Genomic DNA, 23,530 nt, shown 5'->3' with positions numbered 1-23,530 from the left:
ATCCACCCATTTTGTCATCACGGGAGCATTGAGTAGAGAGTAGTTATTTACCATAGCCCGAAAACATCTATCCATGATGAACAAGGTCCCTTTTCCACTAGGGATGTTGGAATGCATCTTCGGATCCTCTTCTTCGGTCCATAGACAAGGCAATGATGGATCAATGGTAAAGAGATATTGAGAGACATAGACAAAAGCCTCTTGCACTATCCACCCTTCTGCCATACTTGCCTCCAGTTGAGCTTGTAATCTGACAAAATCTTTTAGTGTCTTGAGGAATCTCTCCAATAAGAACACCCACCTAGAGTACTGCACCGCACCACAACTGGCAATCTCATCAACTAAATGGAGTAGTAAGTGCACTTGACTAACAAGAATAGATCGTGGAAAAGCATCCTCGAGAGCACAAATAGCCTCCACTGCAAGAAGACGAGCTGCAAGAATGGAAGAGATTTCTATCTCTTTGGAGCTCACAAACCTACAAGTAATACACGTATTTAGTCGCATGATTGAGAAAGAGAGAGAATCATGATTGGAATAGGAGTTATTGTATATTACCTCACCACCTCTCCAACCTTGAAGATTGTTCTCTTCACCTTTGCATCTCCACATCCACTTATGCCTATTGGAATGACAAACCATAAAACAAAAGCATACATGTGATTATCGCATTAAAGACATAAGTACATATAAGAAAAGAAAAAAAGATTAGTGTTTAACCTGAAGCATCTTATGCCAATCATGACTCTTGAGTCCATAGAGTTGAGTCAAACCTCCCTTCTTGCTTTTTGTGAATGTACCCTTGAGAGATCGCATGTAGCCGGTGGGGGTGCGGATGGAGGTAATGACTTGCTTCATTTTCTCTTGCTCTATTTTGGACATAATCCAAGGTGCCTTGGGAAGGATAATCTTCCCATGAGGCCCCATGTGAGGTGTAGCTGAGAGAGGGAGACACGGAACGGCTTGCATGTCTTCCCTAGCACCAAGTGAATCCCTCTTATCCGTTACATGATCCCATATGGCTTGTCCCACAATCTTGAACATGTGCATGGGATGCAAAAGGTGTTAGATCTTCAATTTTGACCAATAGGGAAGGCTAATCAAGATCGAATGTCATGACATACCTCTCGGTGGTCCATTAGGAGAAGGAGATTTCGCATGATGCTCCTCCCAATGCTTTGCCCAATCTTGCATGTTCCATTGAAATGGCTTCATCCCATTGGTGGAAGGTACATACTTGGGATGTGATGTAGGCAATAATCTATGGTTGTTGGGATATATCACTTTGTTTAGGAGCACGAGCCCCTCTGTCACCAATGATGGACCACAAATTGGACATGCTCTATGCCCAGATGTGGATAAACCTAGCACATGCATACAAGCAAGAAGGATGTGCACATTTTTTAATACACTTTGATATATACATAGTACTCAAAGATAAGATATGAGCATACTAGAGATCTCTCCAAAGCCTGTAAAGTCATGCATCATCCACAAGAGGATGCCCTTCACCAAAACATGTCGATCTCAAGGGGGCCTAGAAACATCCATCACCTCGATGCCTCTCCACAACACCTGTAGCTCCTCGGTCGATAAGAGGATCTAGGTAAACATCCATGTTTTTAACCTTATGCTTTCCTAGGATGAGAAGAGAGAGAAAGATGTTGCCTTTTTTGTTGTCTCTCATGGTGGAATGCTGTAGTTCACAATTACAACCGGCCAAGTACTCCAAGTAGTGGAATGTTCACCGAAGGGGTTCACTCCATCAGTAGCCAAACCAAGCCTCAAGTGTCGAGGCTCCACCGTAAACTCTGGCCATGTATCTTCAATGTGACCCCATGCCGGTGTATTTGCTGGCACTCTTATCACTCCATCCGTACTACAATTTGATGCATGCCAAGTGACTAGTGTGCTACTCCCTTTGCTTCTAAACATATGTTGACACGAGGGATAAGTGAAAAATGTCTCAACACCTTGCGAAGCACTGTGGTGGTTTGTATGACATCCTTCTACCTCTTCTCTCCACATTTGGGACATGTATCTGCATAGGCATACTCACCACGAAATAGCATACAATCATTGACACATGCATGTATGTGCACATAGTCCATCCCCAAGCTAGTCACAATACCTCGAGCACTTCGATGGCTATTGGAAAATTGATTACCTACCCATAACAAATTCCCTAGCAATCTAAAACATACCAAAAAATCATGAAAAGAAATGATATTAAGAAATAAGTATAATACACGATGTTAACGATATTGCCATATATAAAGATACTTACCTAAGAAGCACATCGATACTTGCACTACTCCATCCAAACATCACCTGAAGATTCAAGATCTCAAGGGAGGCTCGCAAAATATAGTAAGTACTTTTCTGATACACCGGTTTTCGGGCTGCTTCAAGCAAGGACTCTTCTGAAAATTGCCTGACCTCCTCGCATGTGCAATCATCCTCACAATCATTATTGGCTTCATTGAGGAGTAAATCCTCCACCATTTCATGTAAAATGGTGTCCTCAATCCTCACATGGGGTTTCTTCACATGGGGTAGAACATCGTCGGATGCACATGCACCTTCATCTCATAAACCCCTCTTGATGTGCCGACCTCGGGGGGGTTGAAACTCCTGTGATGGCCTCTTGTCGTATACACTCCTCCCTTTTCCTTTGTGCTCCACCATCAATGATGCTCCAATGTGGAGCAATGTTGATCTTTGCAACATTCATGGATCCATTGTCTTTTCTCATGTATGCTTTCGTGGATCCTCCCATAAGCCCCAATCTTCAACGTGTGCCAAGCATACGCGTCGAAGATGTGCAATGTCCCTTTTACACCTTGTGCATGGGCATGGCAAGCGATCGGCCAACCATCGAGTGTATTATGGACCCGCCTGCGGTCCCTCATCGTCCTATTCGTTCTACACGCATGAACAAGGATTTATAATAATTTTTGAAATACTTGTGACAAAAAATAACACTACCAAGATAATTTTACAAAACTAAATGATCACTTCAATATTGAATTTATAAAAATTATTTGATTCTCCTTATCCTAAGTCTATGCTTACAAAATGTGCATAGAATATTACAATCCTATGTCTTAGCTACTTTCTAGCATGTCATGTACACACATGACAAAAAAAGATATGCCAAGAGCAAAATCCAAACACGTCATGGATACTTTACAGAGAGGGAATAAGCACGGTAACTGGCATGGTAATATCCGTAGTAACATCAAATTTAAAATTTTTTATATAATAAGAGGGGTAGAGGCAGGCGACCGCTTTTTGCCCCTCTTTTTGCAAGATTTGGTGTAGCAACAGCCACACGAGAAGGAGCTTCCTTCACCTTAGCCACACTCCCCACCCCCCTCTCTCTCTTTCTCTCTCTTCCCCTCCACACCCTCAACATCGAACACCATCTCCCCCTCTTCAAGAAGCAATGTAAGTGCTTCTTTCTCTCCCTCTATGCACACACATACACACATACACACACACATACACACGCACATATACACACACACATGCATACACATACACACACACATGCATACATATGCACATATACACACACACATGCATCATACACACACATGCACACACCTAATGTGCATTTTGCATGCTCACACATGCATGCATTAATGTGCATCTTGCATATACACACACATGCATTGCAAACATACATACACACACATCAATTTGCATTTTAGAGTGGACATTGGAGTGCTTCAAGTCTTCCAATGTGCACTCCAAGATGCACATTGCACATTGGAATGCAATAAGCATTTCAATGTGCACATAAGATGTGCACATTGGAATTCTTATTGCATTCCAATGTGCTTTTTTTTCTCCCTCTTTCAATGTGCACATTAGAGTGTACATTGGAGTGCTTCAAGCATTCCAATGTGCACTCCAAGATGCACATTGCACATTGGAATGCAATAAGCATTTCAATGTGTACATTAGATGTGCACATTGGAATGCTTATTGCAGTCTAATGTGTTTTTTTTTCTCTTTCTTTCAATGTGCACATTAGAGTGCATATTGGAATGCTTCAAGTGCACATTGAAACTTGGAATGCAATAAGTATTTCAATGTGCATATTAAATGTGCACATTGAAATGTTTATTGCATTCCAATGTGCTATTTCTCTCTCCATTTGTCAATGTGCATTTTAGAGTGCACATTGGAGTGCTTAATGCATTGTAATAATATGCATTGTAATGTGCATATTATACATTGGAATATATCAAGCATTCCAATGTGCTTTCTTCCTCAATATGCAAATAATGTGCACATTGAGTGTGTATTCCCTCTCCCTCTCCCCTCAATGTGCTTTCTTCCTCAATATGCAAATAATGTGCACATTGAGTGTGTATTTCCTCTCCCTCTGCCTCTTCCCTCAATGTGAATTCCCATATGCACATTTCCTCTCTCCCTTCCTCAATGTGCATCCCCATGTGCACATTCCCTCCTCTCAATGTGCACTTTAATGTGCACATTGAGTGTGTATTCCCTCCCTCTCGCTCTCCCTCCCCCTCCCTCTCCCTTCCTCAATGTGCATTCCTACATGCACATTTCCTCTCTCCCTCCCTCAATGTGCATCCCCATGTGCACACTCCCTCTCTCCCCCCTCTCAATGTGCATTCCCATATGCACATTTCCACTCTCCCTCCCTCAATGTGCATCCCCATGTGTACATTCCCTCTCTCCCCCCTCTCAATGTACACTCCAATGTACACATTGAGTGTGTATATGTGCACATACACACTCAATGTGCCTTGGATGGCACATTGATCTCTCTCTCTTCCTCTCCATCCCTCAATGTGCACCCTCATCATGTGCACATTCTCTCTCTCATACTAAAAAGGGTGAGAGCACTTACCTCCATATGTGAGACCAAGTAGAAGAGGGACAAATAGAAGAGGCACCAATAGAAGAAGCACCAATAGACTCCACTTAGGCTCCAATAGATAATGGCAACTACACAGATTGAAGATTAGTAGAGAGATTAGATAGCTTGGATGAGAGAAGTAGAGAGATTAGTAGATAGATTTAGAGAGTTTAGATGAGAGATGTAGAGAGCTTAAGTGAAGGTATGCCTCTCTTTTATAGATGAGAGGCACCCACGTAAGATCTCCTCTAGACATAGGATTCTCCCCCTCACATAGGATTCCTACTTCACATAGGATTCCTCCCTCACATAAGATTTCACACACCTAGGATTCACACACATATACACTAGGTTTCATAAAAATAAAATAAGATCGTTAATATGAAAATAAAATAATTTTTTGATATTTATAAAAATAAGATATACATTTATATTGAGTGTGTATATGCGCATAAATGTGTACATACACATGCATATTAATGTGCATATATACACACTCTCTCTCTCTTCCCGTCTCAATGTGCACCTCCATGTACACATTCCCTCTCTCTCCCCTCTTAATGTGCACTCTCTCTCTCTCTCTCCTAGGACCCTATTGATGTGCCTTGGATGGCACATTGATCTCTCTCTCCCCCCTTCAATGTGCACTCTGATGTGCACATTGAGTGTGTATGTGCACATTAATGTGCACATATACACACACTCTCTTTCTTCTCTTCTCAATGTGCACATTCTCTCTCTTTCTCCTTGGATGGCACATTGATCTCTCTCTTCCCTTCTCAATGTGCACCTCCATGTGCACATTTCCTCTCTCTCCCCTCATAATGTGCACTCTCCCTATCTCCTCCCCATCAATGTGCCTTGGATGACACATTGATCTCTCTCTCCTCCCATTTGAAGTGCACCCCCATGTACACTCCAATGAACTCTCTCTCCTTCTTCCCCTCTTCAATGTGTCCCTTGGGTGGCCCATAACAAACACTCCAAATTGATTCCTCTCTCTCTCTCTCTCTCTCTCTCTCGCTCTTTGTTTAATGTGCTCTAATTAGACACTAGTTAAAAATTATATTAAGAGAGAGAGAGAGAGACAGAGAGCATATTATTAAAATATCTATTTTGTTCTTATCTCAGATTATGGCTTTATCTTCTTCGAATCATTTTCATAGTATAGGCAATTTTGTAAATGATGGACTATCATAGGCGGAGGCTCAGGCCACAGATGATGCCCAGTTCAGAGGGTCAGAAACTAGCTACTTAGGCGCGGCTAGTCCAGTTGATATTCAGGCCGCTTTGCATGCCCGGGTAGAGTAAGAGCAGCTTACGGTCTCGTTGTTGGGTGATATACATCCGAAGAGCTTAGTACTTATGGGATGTACTCTACGCCTCCATATACCTCTCCATATGGAGAAACGCCACTAGTCCACGCCTATGGCACCGCCTTCTACACTTCCCTCTTACTGACCCTCTTCGTTGCTGTCACACAGGGTCCCTCCCCATTTCCACCACATCAACTCTCTCCATTGCCTTCACAAGCTCCCTCTCCACTTCTCTTGCATTAACCTTCTCCTGCACGTGGAGGCTCTTCAGAGGGTTATCATCAATTTTCTGGTAGCGAAAGACACTCACGCCGCTCCAATGGATGATGTTGCTTTGGTGGAGGGGATGTTGACTCTCCTCATGTTTCACCACTTTCAACTCCTGCAAAGAATGAGGACACAGATAGACCGACGCCCGATGGGCATGGTCTATATTATCATACCCACCGAAGTGGAGATGTGGATCTTGATACTGCTACTAGTAGGAGATTACGGACTCACTTAAACAATCTGATACGTTCAACGTATCAGAATTGTTTTATAAAATTTCGGGATCAAAATGTGAGTCTCCTAAACTACATAGAAACTTGCATGCACATCTGGTATCCAAATCCACCGGAACACCAGTTTTCATAGCAATGGCTTGAAGAGCATGTAAAGCTCTTGCTAAAAAACAAGGAGTCTAGTATCCGATGGGTGGCAGGCAAGCAAGTGACAGAATTGGATAGAAATTACCATCCGAAAAATGCCCATGATGGAGAGTAGGATTACGCCATAGCCGGTGGAGAGCACAACTGGTGGTCGAGCAGTATACGAGCAACCACCAGGTCCCTACGCATTATGGCTCTAGAGGGAAGGCTACTTGAAAAAACAAATTTGTAAGTCTTTTGATTATTTTAAATAAAAACCATTAAACACTAAACTCTAAGTATCATATCCTAAACATTTTTTATTGATTTAGGCACACATTACTGGTTGGCGAGATGACTGACTTGAGAGATAGTGAAGTATTGAGAGGTCCACACAGAGTACGAAACATGGCTATAGCTCCTCGAAAATCGCAACATAACTCAAGATGAGTTTGAGAGGGTAATTGGGACTCTTTAGCAAGTAAGTAATAGATTTGATTAGAAGTTTATTAATTTTTAATTTAATGATCAAATAATTACTAATATTTTATGTGTTTTTTAAGAGCCAAAGAGGTGAAGGTGGTGAATGGCGTCCCGCTAGCAATGATGATGAGGAAGACAATGATTAGTCTTAATTTTATTTTGTAACTTCTCCTATGTATATAAGCCCGTCTTTGTTTTGGGCTTCTTTTGTAAAACTCTTCATGAATAATGAAAAAACAATTTTTGAAATTGTTGTCTATGAGATGCTTGGTTTTAATCATACCTAAAATTTATTTTTACTTTTTTTTAGGGATGCCCATCCGGATGGGTCTTTTTAGAACCTAATCCAAATGGGCATTCTTTTGTTTTTTTGAAAAATCCATCTAGTGGTAATACGAGCGGGTATATGCGCGGTAATAGACGCGGGTATATGCATGGTAATAGAAGCGCGTTATACCCGCACTTATTACCATGCTTATTTCTTTTGGACCAGTACCGTGCTTATTATCGGCCATATTGCTGGATACACGCCTGATGCCCAGTCCCAGTGACTTGTGTACTTACGCGTCTATTTTCGTGGTAAACACAGGCTTCTATTATAGTGCGTGCTATACTAGGGTCAATAACATACTCTGCATTTGTCTCTGCAAAGACAGATCTACTCCGTGGTGTGACTAGAATGACATACCATAGTCTTCTTTGATGTAGGGATGGCACATAGGACCTATCAATAAAAAAATTCAAAAGAAGTAGGTTAGGCAATGATCACTTGATTTCTATAAATTTAATTATAACTTCTTGCATATCTTTACCTGCTTGCAACTAGTAGGGTGTACCAAGATATATCGGTATTTCCATAATGAAAATGGGTGGAATCCACCATATATAGATAATTCTCATGTTTCATCACCGCACCCGCAAACCATCGACACTTGAAGAGAAACGAGTGAAATGTTCTAAAATCCACCTTGATTATTCTTTCTATGGTTCCACAATACCTCACCTCTTCGGTTGTAGTCTCAAAGTTGCTCATGATTCCACTATCGCTTGTGGTTCTACTCTCATCCACCTTTTGGGTATGAAAATGATACCCTTGAGATCACATAGAGTTGAAAGTAAGGCCTTGCAAAATCAATAGATTTTAAATGCATATACTCAAACAAAAATACACAAAGACATACACAAGTAAATCCACATATGGACTACCTTTTCATTACCTTTGGTATACACCGTCTTATATACTCCCATTCCCTAAGGCTGATTTGCACTCCTTGTGTCTTAGCTTTGGTCATCGTAGCATGTATCCATTCCACATTAATGAGAGCAAGTAATTTCACAAGCTCTTTAGAAAAAGGAGGTGCTATCCTTCCCCCATGTGCCCTCTTCCATGCATCTCTCTCTCGATCTTTTGTTGCATTTTGTCATTACGGGAGCATTGAGTAGAGAGGAATTATTGACCATAGACCAAAAATATCTATCCATGATGAGCAAGGTCCCTTTCACTAGGGATATTGGAGTGCATCTTCGGGTCCTCCTCTTCGGTCCATAGATGAGGCAATGATGGATCAACGGTGGAGAGATATTGAGAGACATAAACAAAAGCAGCCTCTTGCACTATCCACCCTTCTGCTATGCTTGCCTCAAGTTGAGCTCGTAATCTGACAAAATATTTTAGTGTCTTAAGGAATCTCTCCAACAAGAACATCCACTTAGAGTGCACCGCTCCACAAATGGCAATCTCATGAACTAAATGGAGTAGTAGGTGCACTTGACTAACAAGAATGGATCTTGGAAAAGCATCCTCAAGAGCACAAATGGCCTCCACTTGACTAAATGGAGTATTAGGTGCACTTGACTAACAAGAATGGATCGTGGAAAAGCATCCTCAAGAGCACAAATGGCCTCCACTGCAAGAAGACGAGTTGCAGGGGTGGATGAGATTTCTATCTCTTTGGAGCTCACAAGCCTACAAGTAATACAAGTATTCAACCACGTGATTGGAGAGAGAGAGAATCTAATGGAATAGGAGTTATTGTTCATTTTTACCTCACCACCGCTCCAACCGTGAAGATTGCTCTTCTCACCTTTGCATCTCCATATCCACCTATGCCTATTGGAATGATAAACTATAAAACAAGAGCATACATGTGATTATTGCATTAAAGACATGAGCACGTGTAAATAAAGAAATAAGGATTAGTGTTTAACCTAAAGCATCTTATAACATGCATGACTCTTGAGTCCATAGAGTTGACCAGAGTCTCCCTTCTTGCTTTTTGTGAATGTACCCTTGAGGGACCACATGTAACCTATGCGGGTGCGAATGGAGGTAATGACTTGCCTCATTTGCTCTTGCTAATCTTTGGACATAATCCAAGGTGCCTTGGGAAGGATAATCTTCTCACGAGGTCCCATGTGAAGTGCAGCTGAGGGAGGGAGACGACGAAAGGCTTGCATGTCTTTCCTAGCACAAAGTGAATCCCTCTTACATGTTACATGATGCCATATGGCTTGTCCCACATTTTTGAACACATACATGGGATCCAAAAGATGCTGGATCTTCAATTTTGACCAATAGAGGAGGCTCAATGAGATTGACTGTCGTGACATACCTCTCGGTGGTCCATTAGGAAGAGGGGATTGTGCATGATGCTCTTTCCATCGTTGCATGCTCCATTGAAATGGCTCCATCCCATTGGTGGAAGGTACATACTCATGATGCGATGTAGGCAAGAATCGTTGGTTGTTGGGATATATCACCTTGTTTAGGAGCACGGGCCTCTCTGTGACTAACGATGGACCACAAATTGGATATGCACTATGTTAAACTAAAGCACATATACAAACAAGAAGGATGAGCACACTTTTCAATACATGTTGATATAAACATGACACTTAAAGATAGGATATGAGCATATCAGAGATCTCTCCAAAGCCTAGAAAGTCATGCATCGTCCACAAGAGGATGGCCTTCACCAAAGCACATTGATCTCGAGGGGGGCTAGAAACATCTATCACCTCGATGCCTTTCCACAACTCTTGGAGCTCCTTGATAAGAGGCTCTAATAAACATCCACGCTTTTAACCTTATGCTTTGCCTGGGATAAGAAGAGAGAGAAAGATGTTACCTTTTTTGTTGTCTCCCATGGTGGAATGTTGTAGTTCACAAGCACAACGGACCAAGTACTCCAAGTAGTGGAGTGTTCATCGAAGGGGTTCACTCCATCAGTAGCCAAACCAAGCCTCAAGTGTCAAGGCTCCATCTTAAATTTCGGCCATGTGTCCTCAATGTGAACCCATGTCGGTGTATCCATTGGCACTCTCATGACTCCATCTGTACTACGATTTGATGCATGCCATGCAAGTAGCATATTGCTCCCTTTGCTTCTAATATACTGGAAAAAAGGGATAAGTGGAAAATGTCTCAAGACATTGCGAGGCATTGTGGTGGTTTGCATGCCATCTTTATACCTCTTCTAGCCACATCTGGGACATGCCTCTGTGTAGGCATACTCACCATGAGAGAGCACACAATCATTGACACAGGCATGTATACATGCATAATCCATGTCCAAGCTTTGTCACAATACCTCGAGCACTCTAAGGGTGGCTATCGGGTAGTTGATTACCCACCGGTAACAACTTTCCCCTAGCAATCTAAAACACCAAAAAAATCATAAAAAGGTGATATTAAGAACTAAGTATAATACATAGTGTTAATGATAATAAAACATATATGCATACTTACCTAATAAGTGCATCGACACTTGCACTACTCCATCCAAACATTGCCTGAAGATTAAACATCTTGAGGGAGGCTTATAAAATAGAGTAAGTGCTTCCCTCATACACTAGTTTGCGGACTGCTTCAAGCAAAGACTCCTCTTAAGAATAGCTAGCCTTCTCGCATGTGCAATCATCTTCACAATCATTATTTCATTGAGGATTAAATCCTCTACCATTTCATATAAAATGGTGTCCTCAACTCTCACATGGGGTGGAACATCGACGGATGCACCTCCATCATTAAAACCAAGCATCTCATAGGCACCAATTTCAAAAACTGCTTTTTCATTATTCATTGATAGGAGTTTCACAAAAGAAGTACAAAACAAAAGCAGGCTTATATACATAGGGAGAGTTACGAAAGAAAAGTGGGGATAATCATCATCCTCGTCATCATCGTCGCGAGTAGCCGGACACCATCTCACGACCATCACCTCTTTGGCTCTGCAAAAACACATAGTATATTAGTAATTATTTGAATGTTAAATTAAATTTATTAAACCTCTAATCAAATTTGTTACTTACATACTGAAGAGTCTCAATTGTCCTGTTGAACTCCTCTTGAGTTATGTTAGTATTTTCAAGGAGCCACAGCCATGTTTCATACTCCATGTGAGACTCTCAATACTTCACTATCTCTCGTGTTGGCCGCCAACCGGTAATGTGTATCTAAATCAATGAAAAAAATATTTAAAATAGGATGCTTAGAATTTAGTTTTTGATGGTTTGTATTTTAAAATAATCAAATGACTTACGAATTTGTCTTTTCGAGTAGCCTTTCCTCCAGACCCATTGTGTGCAGGTGGCTGTCGAGACTTGGCATCCCTCTGCTACTCGTGTACTGATCGACCACTAGTAGCTGCGCTCTCCACGTTTTCGGCCATGGAATTTCTATCTAGGTCTGCCACTTGCTTGCCTATCGCTTGCCGCATACTAGACTTCTTATTTTTTAGGAAGAGTTTTATATGCTCTTCAAGCCATTGCAGTGAAAACTGATGATCCGGTGGATTTGGATACCGGATATACAAGCAAGTTTTGATGTAATTCAGGAGGCTTACATCTTGATTGTGAAATTTTATAAAACAATTATGATACATTGAATGTATCATATTGTTTAAGTGTGTGCAAAATCTCCTTCCAATAGTAGTACCGAGATCCACCTCCCTGCCTCGGTGGGCATGATATTATAGACCCTGCTCATCAGGGGTCACTCTATCTGTGTCCTCATCCTCTGTAGGAGGAGGAAGTTATGAAACATGAGGAGAGTTAGCATCCCTTCCACCAAAGCAACATGATTTACTAGAGTGACGTGAGTGTCTACCACTACCAGAAGATCAGCAACGACCCTCTGAAGAGCCTCCACATGCAGAAGAAGGTCGATGCGAAAGAAGTGGAGAGGGAGTCTGTGAGGGCAATGAAGAGGGACGATGTGAGAAAAATGAGAAGGGAACTTGTGATGGCAATGGAGAGGGTTGATAGGAACAGAGTGTAGAAGGCAGTGCTATAGGCGGCACACTCTGGACTAGTGGCATTCTCCCATATGGAGAGGTATATAGAGATGTGAAATAAATCCCATAGAGGCTGAGCCGTTCGGGCATATATCGCCCAAATGGCGAGGACGTAAGCTGCTCATACTCTTCCCGTGCATGCAAAGCAGCTTGGATATCAACTGAACTAGCCGTACCTAAATAGCTAGATCCTGACCCTCTGAACTAGACATTATACGTGACCTGAGCCTTCCCATATGATAACCCATCCTTTATAAAATCAATAACACTACAAAAATGATTCAAGAAAGATAAAGCCATAATCTGAGAAAAACAAAATTGATATTTTAATAATATATTTTTATATTCTCTCTCTCTCTTTCTCTCTTTTTCTCTCTCAATATAATTTCTAAAACAAGAGCCTAATGTTAGTCTAATAAGAGTACATTACATATATATATATATGTATATATTTGAGAGAGAGAGAGAGAGGGAGGGGGAGAGAAAGAGGAGAGAGATCTATGGTCAAATGTGCATTTTGAAGTGCACATTGGATGCACATGTGCATGTGAATTTCAATGTGCACATTGAAGATGGAAAGAGAGGGAGGAAACACATTGAAATGCATAATTCATTCCAATATGCAATGTGTACATTGGAATGCTTCATACATTCCAATATGCAATGTGCATCTTGGAGTGCACATTGGAATGCTTCAAGCATTCTAATGTGCACTCCAAGATGCACATTAAGCATGTGAGAGAGGGGTCAATGTGCATACCCAATGTGCATTTCAATTTGCACATTAGAGTGCACATTGAGAGGAGGAGAGGGAGGGAGAGTACTCCAATGTGCACATTGGAGTGCACATTGGAATGCTTCATGCATTCCAATATGCAATGTGCATCTTGAAATGCTTCAAGCATTCTAATGTGCACTCTAAGATGCACATTAAGTGTATGGGAGAGGGATCAATGTGCACACCCAATGTGCACATTGAAGTGAACATTGAAAAGATGAGAGGGAGGGAGAGTAGTTTAATGTGCACATTGGAGTGCACAAGGGGAGAGAGAGGGACAGAGTGCACCTTGGAATGCTTGATGCATTCCAATGTACAACATGCACTTTGGAGTGCACATTGGAATGCTTGAAGTAAACTAATGCGCACTCCAAGATGCACATTAAGTGTGTGGGAGAGGAATCAATGTGTCCATCCAATGTGCATTTCAATGTGTACATTGGAGTGTACATTGAGAGGAGGGAGAGAGGGAGGGAGAGCACTCCAATGTGCACATTGAAGTGCAGATTGAAGAGGGGGAGAGTGCATATTGAAAGAGCCTATTTTAATATGAAGAAGAGCCTATTTTATTTTTTAAAATATGAAAAATTTATTTTATTTTTTTATCCAATGTGAATTTCAATGTGCACATTGAAGATGGAAAGAGAGGGAGGAAACACATTGAAATGCATAATTCATTCCAATATGCAATGTGTACATTGGAATGCTTCATACATTCCAATATGCAATGTGCATCTTGGAGTGCACATTGGAATGCTTCAAGCATTCTAATGTGCACTCCAAGATGCACATTAAGCGTGTGAGAGAGGGGTCAATGTGCATACCCAATGTGCATTTCAATTTGCACATTAGAGTGCACATTGAGAGGAGGAGAGGGAGGGAGAGTACTCCAATGTGCACATTGGAGTGCACATTGCAATGTGCACATTGGAATGCTTCATGCATTCCAATATGCAATGTGCATCTTGAAATGCTTCAAGCATTCTAATGTGCACTCCAAGATGCACATTAAGTGTATGGGAGAGGGATCAATGTGCACACCCAATGTGCACATTGAAGTGAACATTGAAAAGATGAGAGGGAGGGAGAGTAGTTCAATGTGCACATTGGAGTGCACAAGGGGAGAGAGAGGGACAGAGTGCACCTTGGAATGCTTGATGCATTCCAATGTACAACATGCACTTTGGAGTGCACATTGGAATGCTTGAAGTAATCTAATGCGCACTCCAAGATGCACATTAAGTGTGTGGGAGGGGAATCAATGTGTCCATCCAATGTGCATTTCAATGTGTACATTGGAGTGTACATTGAGAGGAGGGAGAGAGGGAGGGAGAGCACTCCAATGTGCACATTGGAGTGCAGATTGAAGAGGGGGAGAGTGCATATTGAAAGAGCCTATTTTAATATGAAGAAGAGCCTATTTTATTTTTTAAAATATGAAAAATTTATTTTATTTTTTTTAATATGAAAAGCCTATTTTGTATTATAGAGCTTATTTTATTAATATGGAGCCTAGTGTATATGTGTGTAAACCCTAAGTGTGTGGAATCTTATGTGAGAGAGGAATTCTATGTAAGGGAGAATCTTATGTGAAGGAGAGAATCTATGTGGGTGTTTCTCTTCTAAAAAGAGAGACATACCTTTACTTAAGCTCTCTACATCTCTCATCTAAGCTCTCTAATTATTGAGCTACTAATCTCTCTACTTCTCTGTCTAACCTCTTAAACTAATTCTCAACCTGTGTCATTGCCATCTATTGGAGACTAAGTAGAGTCTATTGGGTGCTCAGTCTCGCATATGGAGGTAAGTGCTCTCACACTTCTTGGTATGAGAGAGAGAGAGAGAGGGAGAGAGAGAGAGAGAGAGAGAGAGAGAAAGAAAGAGGAAGAGGAGTCAATGGCTCAATGTGCACACCTAATGGGCGCATTTAGTGTGTACGTGCACATTGATGTGCACTCCAACGTGCACATTGATGTGCACGTGTATACACACTCAATGTGCACATTGGAGTGCACATTGAGAGGGGGAGAGGGAGGGGGAGAGGGATCAATGTATCCAATGTGCACATTGATTAAGAGGGAGAGAATGTTAAACACACCCCATGGGTTCATTGGGTGTGTAGGTTCACATTGATGTGCACATCCACACTCAATGTGCACATTGGAGTGCACATTGAGAGGGGGAGAGGGAGGGATAGAGAGATCAATGTTCCCAATGTGCACATTGATTGAGAGGAGGAGTGTTAAATACATCCAATGTACACACTGGATGGTATGTGTACATTAATGCACACATGCACACTCAATATGCACATTGGAGTGCACATTGAGAGGAGAAGATAATCAATGTGTTCAATGTGCACATTGATTGAGAAAAAAAGAGTATTACACACACCCAATGGACACATTGGGTGTGTATGTGCACATACACACTCAATGTGTACGTTGGAGTTCACATTGAGATGGGAAAAGGGAGCAAGCACATTGGAATGCATGAAGCATTCCAATGTGCACATTGGAATGGTTCATGCATTCCAATGTGCAATGTGCATATTGGTGTGCACATTGGATTGCATTAAGCATTCTAATGTGCACTCCAAGATGCACATTGTGTGTGCATGATGTGAATGTGTGTGTATTGTGTGTATGCATTTGTGTATATGATGCGTGTGTGTGTGTGTGCATGTGCATGTGCATGTGCATGTGCATGTGTATGTGTGTGTGTTTGTGCATGTGCATGTGCATGTGTGTATACATGTGTGTGTATATATGGATGTGCATGTATGTGTGTGTGCATATGTGCATGTGTGTGTGTGCATAGAAGGGGAGGGAGAGCACTTACATTGCTTGTTGGTGGAGAGAAGGAGATGGTGGTTGGTGATGAGGGTGTGGAGGGAGAGAGAGAGAGAGAGAGAGAGAGAGAGAGAGAGAGAGAGAGAGAGGGGAGAGTGTGGCTATGGAGGAGGCTATCATCTCCTTCATGGGCTACTATTGCGAGGTTTCTTGCAAAGAGAGGGGTAAAAGGTGGTCTTCCACCTTTGCCTCTCTCATTATATTAAAAATTTTGAAATTCATTTTACTATGGATATTGCCATGGATATAAACACACTCTGGATTTTTCACCAGTGTGCTCAGATTTTGCTCCATCTTTTCCTCCTTTTTGCATGTGAACATTGAATGCAATACTCCATGTACAATTTGTAACCTTAAAGTTAGGAAAAAGAAATTCTTTAGATATTAAATAATAATACTAAAATTAAATATTGAGATGACCATTTATTTTATAAAAACAAGACGTTAGTCCTATTTTTTGCCACATATTTTTCAAAAATTCTTCTAACCCTTGTTCATGAGTGCAGAACAAATGGGACGATGAGGGGCTCCGGCCGGGCCTAAAATGTAACTGATGGTTGGCCAATCGCTTGCCCTGTCCTTGCACGAAGTGTAAAAGGGGCATCGCACATCTTTAGACGCGTGTGCTACATTGAAGATTGGGGCTTGTGGGAGGATCTATGAAAGCGTAAATGTACATGAGCAGAGGGATTCATGATGGAGGTGCATCCATTGATGTTTCACCCCATGTGAGGGTTGATTACACCATTCTACATGAAATGGTAGAGAATTTGGTCTTCAATGAAGCCAATAATGATTGTGAAGATGATTGCACGTAGGAGGAGGCCAGGCAATCTTTAGAGGAGTCCTTGATTGAAGCATCTCACAAACCGATCTATGAGAAAAGCACTTACTCTATTTTGCGAGCCTTCCTCCAGATCTTGAGTCTTCAAGCGATGTTTAGGTGGAGTAGTGCAAGTGTCGATGTGCTTCCTAGGTGAGTATGCATTTTTATTTTAAAGTCATTAGCATTGTGCAATATAGTTACTCTCTAATATCACTTTTTTATGATTTTTTGGTGTTCTAACCAGAGATAGTGATCCAAGTGCTCGAAGTATTGTGATGAGCTTGGGTATGGATTATGTGCACATACATGCATGTATCAATGATTGTGTGCTCTTTTGTAGTGAGCATGCATATGCAGATACATGTCCCAAATGTGGAGAGAAGAGATATAAAGATGGCATGCAAACCACTACAATTCTTCGCAAGGTCTTAAGACACTTTTCACTAGTCCCTTGTATTCACAACATATGTTTGAGCATATGTTTAGGAGGAAACAGAGTAGCACACTACTCACATGGCATGCATCAGTCTATAGTATAGATGGAGTTATGAGAGGGCCAGTGGATACATCGGTATGGGGTCACATTGAAGATACATGGCCAAAGTTTAGGGTGGAGCGACGACACTTGAGGCTTGGTTTGGCTACTAATGGAGTGAACCCCTTCGACAAACGTTCCACTGCTTGGAGTACTTGGCTGGTTGTGCTTGTGAACTACAACATTCCATCATTGGAGGAAACCAAAAAAGGCAACATCTTACTCTCTCTTCTCATCCCAGGCAAGCATACGGTTAAAAACATGGATGTTTACCTAGATTCTATTATTAAGGAGCTCTAGGAGTTGTGGAGGAGCATCAAAGTGATGGATATTTCTAGGACCCCTTGAGATAGATGTGCTTTGGTGAAGGGCATCCTCTTGTGGATGATGCATGACTTTCCAAGCTTTGGAGAGATCTTTGGTATGCTCATATCCTATCTTTGAGTGCTATGTATGTATTGACATGTATTGAAAAATGTGCTCACCAATCTTGTTTGTATGTATGCTTTAGGTTTGTTCACATCTAGACACAATGCATGTCCAATTTGTGGTCCATTGTTGGTGACAGAGAGGCCCATGCTCCTAAACAAGGTGATATATCCCAACAACCATTGATTCTTGCCTACATCACATCCCAAGTATGTACCTTCCACCAATTGGATGAAGCCATTTCAATGGAACATGGAAGATACCTTCCACCTATTGGATGAAGCCATTTCAATGGAACATGCAAGATTGGGCAAAGCATTGGGAGGAGCATCATGCACAATTCCCTCCTCCTAATGGACCACCGAAAGGTATTGTGGAACCATAGAAAGAATAATCAAGGTGGATTTCAGAACCTTTCACTCCTTTCTCTTCGAGTGTCGATGGTTTGTGGGTGCGGTGATGAAATATGAGAATGGTCTACATACGGTGGATTCCACCAAGTTTCATCATGGAAAAAGTACCGATATTTTGGTGCACCCTAATAGTTGTGACGAGCAAGTAAAGATAAGCCTAGCCTACTTGTTTTGAATTTTTTTATTGAATATAGGTCTTCTATGTGCCTTCTCTACATCAAAGAAGACTATGGTATGTCATTCCAGTCACACAAGGAAGTAGATATATCTTTACAGAAATAGATGCAAAGCATGTTATCGACCCTAATATAGCACGCCATGAGGATGTGGAGGAGGATGCCACTGAGGTTGATGAAATGCAACCTTTCTCCAATGCACACCATAGTGGAAAAAATCAAGATGGGAAAGATAATGACTCAATGGAGGATGCTTCCAATGAAGAAGAAATGAGTTTATTTATTGATCTAGCCACCATGGGCTTAGATATGGATACTAATGTTTGTAGAGACCTCTTGGCAGATGAAAATTGATATCCATCTTGAGATTGATCTTTTGTATTATGTTTGTTTGTCATTCTTATAATTATGCTTCTATTTTTGTCACTTTTTTTATATTTGTCATCATAGTCATTGCTGTTGAATTCATAGTTGAATTCTCTCAATATTGAGCATATATTGTAATGTAAATTATATGTCCAATCTCCTTAAGATCTATACATACATACATGCATGCATACATACATACATACATGCATACATACATACATACATACATACATATATATATATATATACATATATATATATATATGTATGTATGTATGTATGTATGTATGCATGCATGTATGTATGTATGTATGCATGCATGTATGTATGCATGTAATATGTATATATATATGTATATATATATATATATATGTATGTATGTATGTATGTATGTATGTATGTATGTATGTTAATTTACATTACACACACACACACACACATTTACACATTTACACACACACATATATATTATAATTGATTAAAAATTTAAATATTTATGAGAAAAAGTGAAAGAGAGAGAGATAGAGAAAGCGAAAACAAACATAATAAGTGAGTTAAAATCCAAATATTTGTGAAATACATACATACATACTTATCAAAAATACATACATACATATATACATAGATTTACACATACACATATATATATTATAATTGATTTAAGAATTTTAATGTTTATAAAAAAGAGTGAAAGAGAGAGAGATGATGAAAGAAAGAGAGAAATAGAGAAAGTGAGAACAAACCTAATATATAAGTGAGTTAAAATACAAATAGCTTTGAAAGAGAGTGAAAGAAAAATAGAATGGGAGAGAGATGGTGGGGGGGAGAGAGAGAGAGAGAGAGAGAGAGAGAGAGAGAAAGCAAGAATAAGCAAAACAAGCAAGATTTTGAAAATAAATCCATGGCGATAATAGGCATGGTAATATTATCAGTAATACCTTAATACATGCAGTAATACCATGCTAGATATGCTCTTTCTACCTCCACCCACTCTCTCTCCGAGGGCGTGGTAATAATCCGCAGCAAACACCCCATTCTCTCATAGTCTACTTCAGCCAAACATTGCCTGAAGATTCAAGACCTCGAGGGAGGCTCACAAAACAGAGTAAGTACTTTCCTCATAGACTGGTTTACAGACTACCTCAAGCAATGACTCCTCTGAAGATTGCCTGACCTCCTCGCATGTGCAATCATCCTCACACTCATTATTGGCCTCATTGAGGAGTAAATCCTCCACAAATTTCATGCAAGATAGTATCCTTTATCCTCACATGGGATAGAACATCGACTGCATCTCCATCATGAATCCCTCTCGATGTGCCCACCTCCAGGAGGGTTGAAGCCCCTGTGATGGGCTCTTGCCACAACCACTCCTCCCTTCTCCTATATGTTCTACCACCAATGATACTTCAATGTGAAGTAATGTCAATCTCTGCTAGCGTCTATCGATCGTCTCTTCTGATACATGCTTTCGTGGATCCTCCCATAAGCCCCAATTTTCAATAGATACATGTGTCATGAAAATGGAATATCCTCCACAAAGAATGCATGGGAGATAAATCAACAAGAAGCTAAGTAATGAAGTGCAAAGGACCTATGGTTAATTCTATGGCTTAGACTAGCTCTGTCAAGGGAGCAAGTCTTCAAGGGTCAGGGAAGCTAAGAAACCCTAAGGATATACTTCATTAAACCTCCAAGAATTATATAAGTCTTTTCCATAAATGAGCCCAGGCAAGATGAACTAGGGACCACATGTTAGGGAAAATAGAAGGCATAGCTTAGGAAATGATGTGCTAAGTGTTTTTAGCCAAAGAACTGCTCACCCTAGAAAATAGCTAATTTTTCTAGAAAATAGCTAAAGCAAGGGGGAGAACAGATGAAAAAATATTCGTCCTTGTATAGAGTCTTAATGGCTAAAGTTACAGCTAAATCTAAGCCAGGGATATGCTTCTTCTTAAAAATAGGAAAAATCCCTAGAAAATAGGGAATGCCCGTTAGATGCTCATTAGCATGGACTAAGGGAAGGACTTCCATGGTATTAAGGGCTTATCCTAGAGATTAGCCAATTCCAAGTAATAGGCTCCCTAAAATGTAGGAGGTCTCAAAGGCTATACCTTTGTTAGGTACCTAGTCTATTAAAACTAATAGCTAAAAGCCTAGGCTAAGGTTGCAAGCCTTAGGACACATGTCACAAGGAGGCTATGGCCACCTAGTAGCACACATGGATGCACTCGAGTGCTCCTTCTAAAAGCACTCATGATCCATGTAATGATATGCTATTGGCTCACTAAGGGGTCCAATAAGGTAGAGCCATGCACCACAAGGGGGTCCAATAGCCTTGAAGACCCAATTTGGCAAGTCCCATGCGTGAGGCTCAAGGAGAGAGAAGGAAGAGAGAGAGGCTCACACGCCTACTCTTGGGGATAAGGCTTCCCTCACAAGCCACCTTCCCCACTCACAAGCCTAGTGTGAGTGGAAGGGGTCCAATAAGGTTGGGACATGGCATTAGGGAATCCAATAGGATTCAAAGACCAAAATAGTAAGTAGATTCGAGTGAGGACTAGGTATATGAGGCACAAAGAGTCACTCGAACTCATGCTGGGACTCTCATTGTTGTCCTCAAGCTCTTACTCAACAAGAGACTATCTAGTCTTGAGAGTTGAAGAGCACACAAACAAGGAGTGCCTACACCAACAACTCTTGGCTATGGAGTGAAAATCCAACCAAGAGCCATGCTCAATGAAGCTAGCTCTCTCTCTCTCTCTCTCTCTCTCTCTCTCTCTCTCTCTCTCATATTATGCTGTTATGCTATGCTAAGCTCAAGGAGAGTCAATAAGTGAGGAAATATACTTTCTTGTATAGGTATTTCTTCTTCCTCTCCATCTCCCTTTCTCCCCGTAGGTCTCTCCACCTTTGAAGGTGTTCGAGGCCTTGGAAGGGAGGCCCCAGAAGTGGTGGTTGTAATTAGGTGTGTGGGGTTTCCATCTCCACAACACCAGGCTTGGAAAAGAGCACAGCTTGCATTGTACACAAGTCTCTCTTTTGAGAGAAGTATTAATGCAAAAGCCTCTTGGAGGGGGGACCGGCTCCACATAAATCTGGTCCTCTACAGTCTCTCTCTTTTTTGGTGTTGATTTTGGCTATTGTTGAGCTACGTATGTGTGTGCAAAGTTATTGAATTTTGCAACCCAGCACTCTCCTTCTCTCTATAAAGAACTCTCTTAAAAGAATAAGCCCTAAAAGACGCCTAAACCTAAGTGCCTGTAGCATTAAGTTCACATTGGTATCAGAGCATAGGTTTCTCTTTTCTTGCTTAAGAAGAGAGGTCCTTAAGTACATCCTTAGAGATTAGGGTTGGTAATTACTTTAGGATAAGTGGGACTAGAATTCATTATCCGATTAGTCTTGCCCACTTTGTGGGGTATGGTTGCACACCATTGGGAGCTGCAGTATTAATAATGGAGTCATTGTGACTTGCCTTGGGCTTAACCATTATTGAGCTAGCAGGTAAGCCTAGCAGGAGCTATCCCTCGACTTTGAGGCTATGTTGAACCTACTCCACTACTCATTATAATTGCAGGACACTTAATCAAGTGGTGGGGGTGCTTAAGAGCTTACTCTTAAAGGTAAGACGAGTAGCAACTTGCATGCTACTAGAGATTATAGAGAAAAGAGAGAGAATTAAAAGGGGTTGAATTTTTTTTTTCAAGAACTTTCACCATCTGCTCTACAATGGCTAGAAACAATCAAGAGAGTAGGTTTAGTGTAGAGACACAAGAGGATGCTACTAATAATGGCCAAGATCTTGTTAGATTTTTGGGTTATGAAGCTTCAGGAGGCTATGGTGAATCCTGGATTGCAGGGTAAAGTTCTGCATCAACTCCGAGCACATGGCTTCTTCTCCAACTCCCAAGAAGAGAGAGTTTCATTGAAGCCTCTTGGTGAGACTTCAAAAAGGGGAACCTCTATGGGGGAAAGAGAGACCATGAAGAATTTCAAGCTATAACTGCTACTACAACAACCAATAAGGGAGCAGACTCTCTGGTCAATGAGGAGCCTCCATCTAAGGAATGCCAAGAGGAGGAATCACCTAGTGATTCCAGCCAAGATGTGGCTCCAAGGAGAAGGCGACACCCAAGATCCATAAGTCCTCCTAAGAGGAAGAGATCGCTGCCATCTCCTTATGAAAAGGTCAAAAGAGAGAAGAGCTCAAAGCAACGGAAGGAGAGAAGAAGATCACCTTCTTCCTCTCCACCTTCTTCCTCTTCATCCTCCTCAGACTCTGAAAGTGACTCCTATCAAGAGAAGTCAAAGAGGAGAGGACATAGGAAAACACATGTTGCCTGGAAAATATCTCGAAAACTCAAAAAGTTTAAGGAAGGCACAAAGAATATTGTCTTCCTTACATATGACGGGACTTTTGGTGCAACCGACAAGGTGTTAGCCTTCAATCAACAATTTGATGTTGCTTTTGGAGATGAAGGTTTCACTGAGTCATCAAAGCTATGCAATGTTGCCATGTACTTTACC

At 41.1% G+C, this 23,530-nt stretch overlaps 1 protein-coding gene and 4 pseudogenes across 1 annotated transcript; 2 read left to right on the top strand and 3 right to left on the bottom strand.

The window, feature by feature from the left end:
• Positions 1–708: 708 nt before the first annotated feature.
• On the bottom strand, positions 709–2,505 carry LOC147886789 (uncharacterized; annotated as a pseudogene).
• Positions 2,506–7,832: 5,327 nt separating this feature from the next.
• LOC147886788 (uncharacterized) lies at positions 7,833–8,620 on the bottom strand (annotated as a pseudogene).
• A 916-nt stretch (positions 8,621–9,536) lies between these two features.
• Positions 9,537–11,726, bottom strand: LOC147886787 (uncharacterized; annotated as a pseudogene).
• A 5,639-nt stretch (positions 11,727–17,365) lies between these two features.
• Positions 17,366–18,228, top strand: LOC147886786 (uncharacterized; annotated as a pseudogene).
• Positions 18,229–18,319: 91 nt separating this feature from the next.
• Positions 18,320–18,985, top strand: LOC147886785 (uncharacterized). Its single transcript, XM_087395319.1, has 3 exons — positions 18,320–18,324; positions 18,411–18,600; positions 18,650–18,985. Exons 1-3 carry the CDS (start codon positions 18,320–18,322, stop codon positions 18,983–18,985), a joined length of 531 nt encoding a protein of 176 aa, XP_087251445.1.
• Positions 18,986–23,530: the final 4,545 nt, after the last annotated feature.

The sequence above is a fragment of the Dipteris shenzhenensis genome, chromosome 24 (genome assembly GCF_047967505.1).
Source record: "Dipteris shenzhenensis isolate YYH24624 ecotype China chromosome 24, Dip_SZ_1.0, whole genome shotgun sequence".
Taxonomy (NCBI): Eukaryota; Viridiplantae; Streptophyta; class Polypodiopsida; order Gleicheniales; family Dipteridaceae; genus Dipteris; species Dipteris shenzhenensis.
Note: the sequence above shows the minus strand (reverse complement) of the source record. Positions and strands in the feature narration are given on the sequence as shown.

Excerpts from the sequence above, each read along its gene's own strand:
- LOC147886785 (XM_087395319.1), top strand. Across the intron at positions 18,601-18,649 it reads CTAATAGTTGTGACGAGCAA|GTCTTCTATGTGCCTTCTCT; the intron begins GTAAAGATAAGC and ends TATTGAATATAG.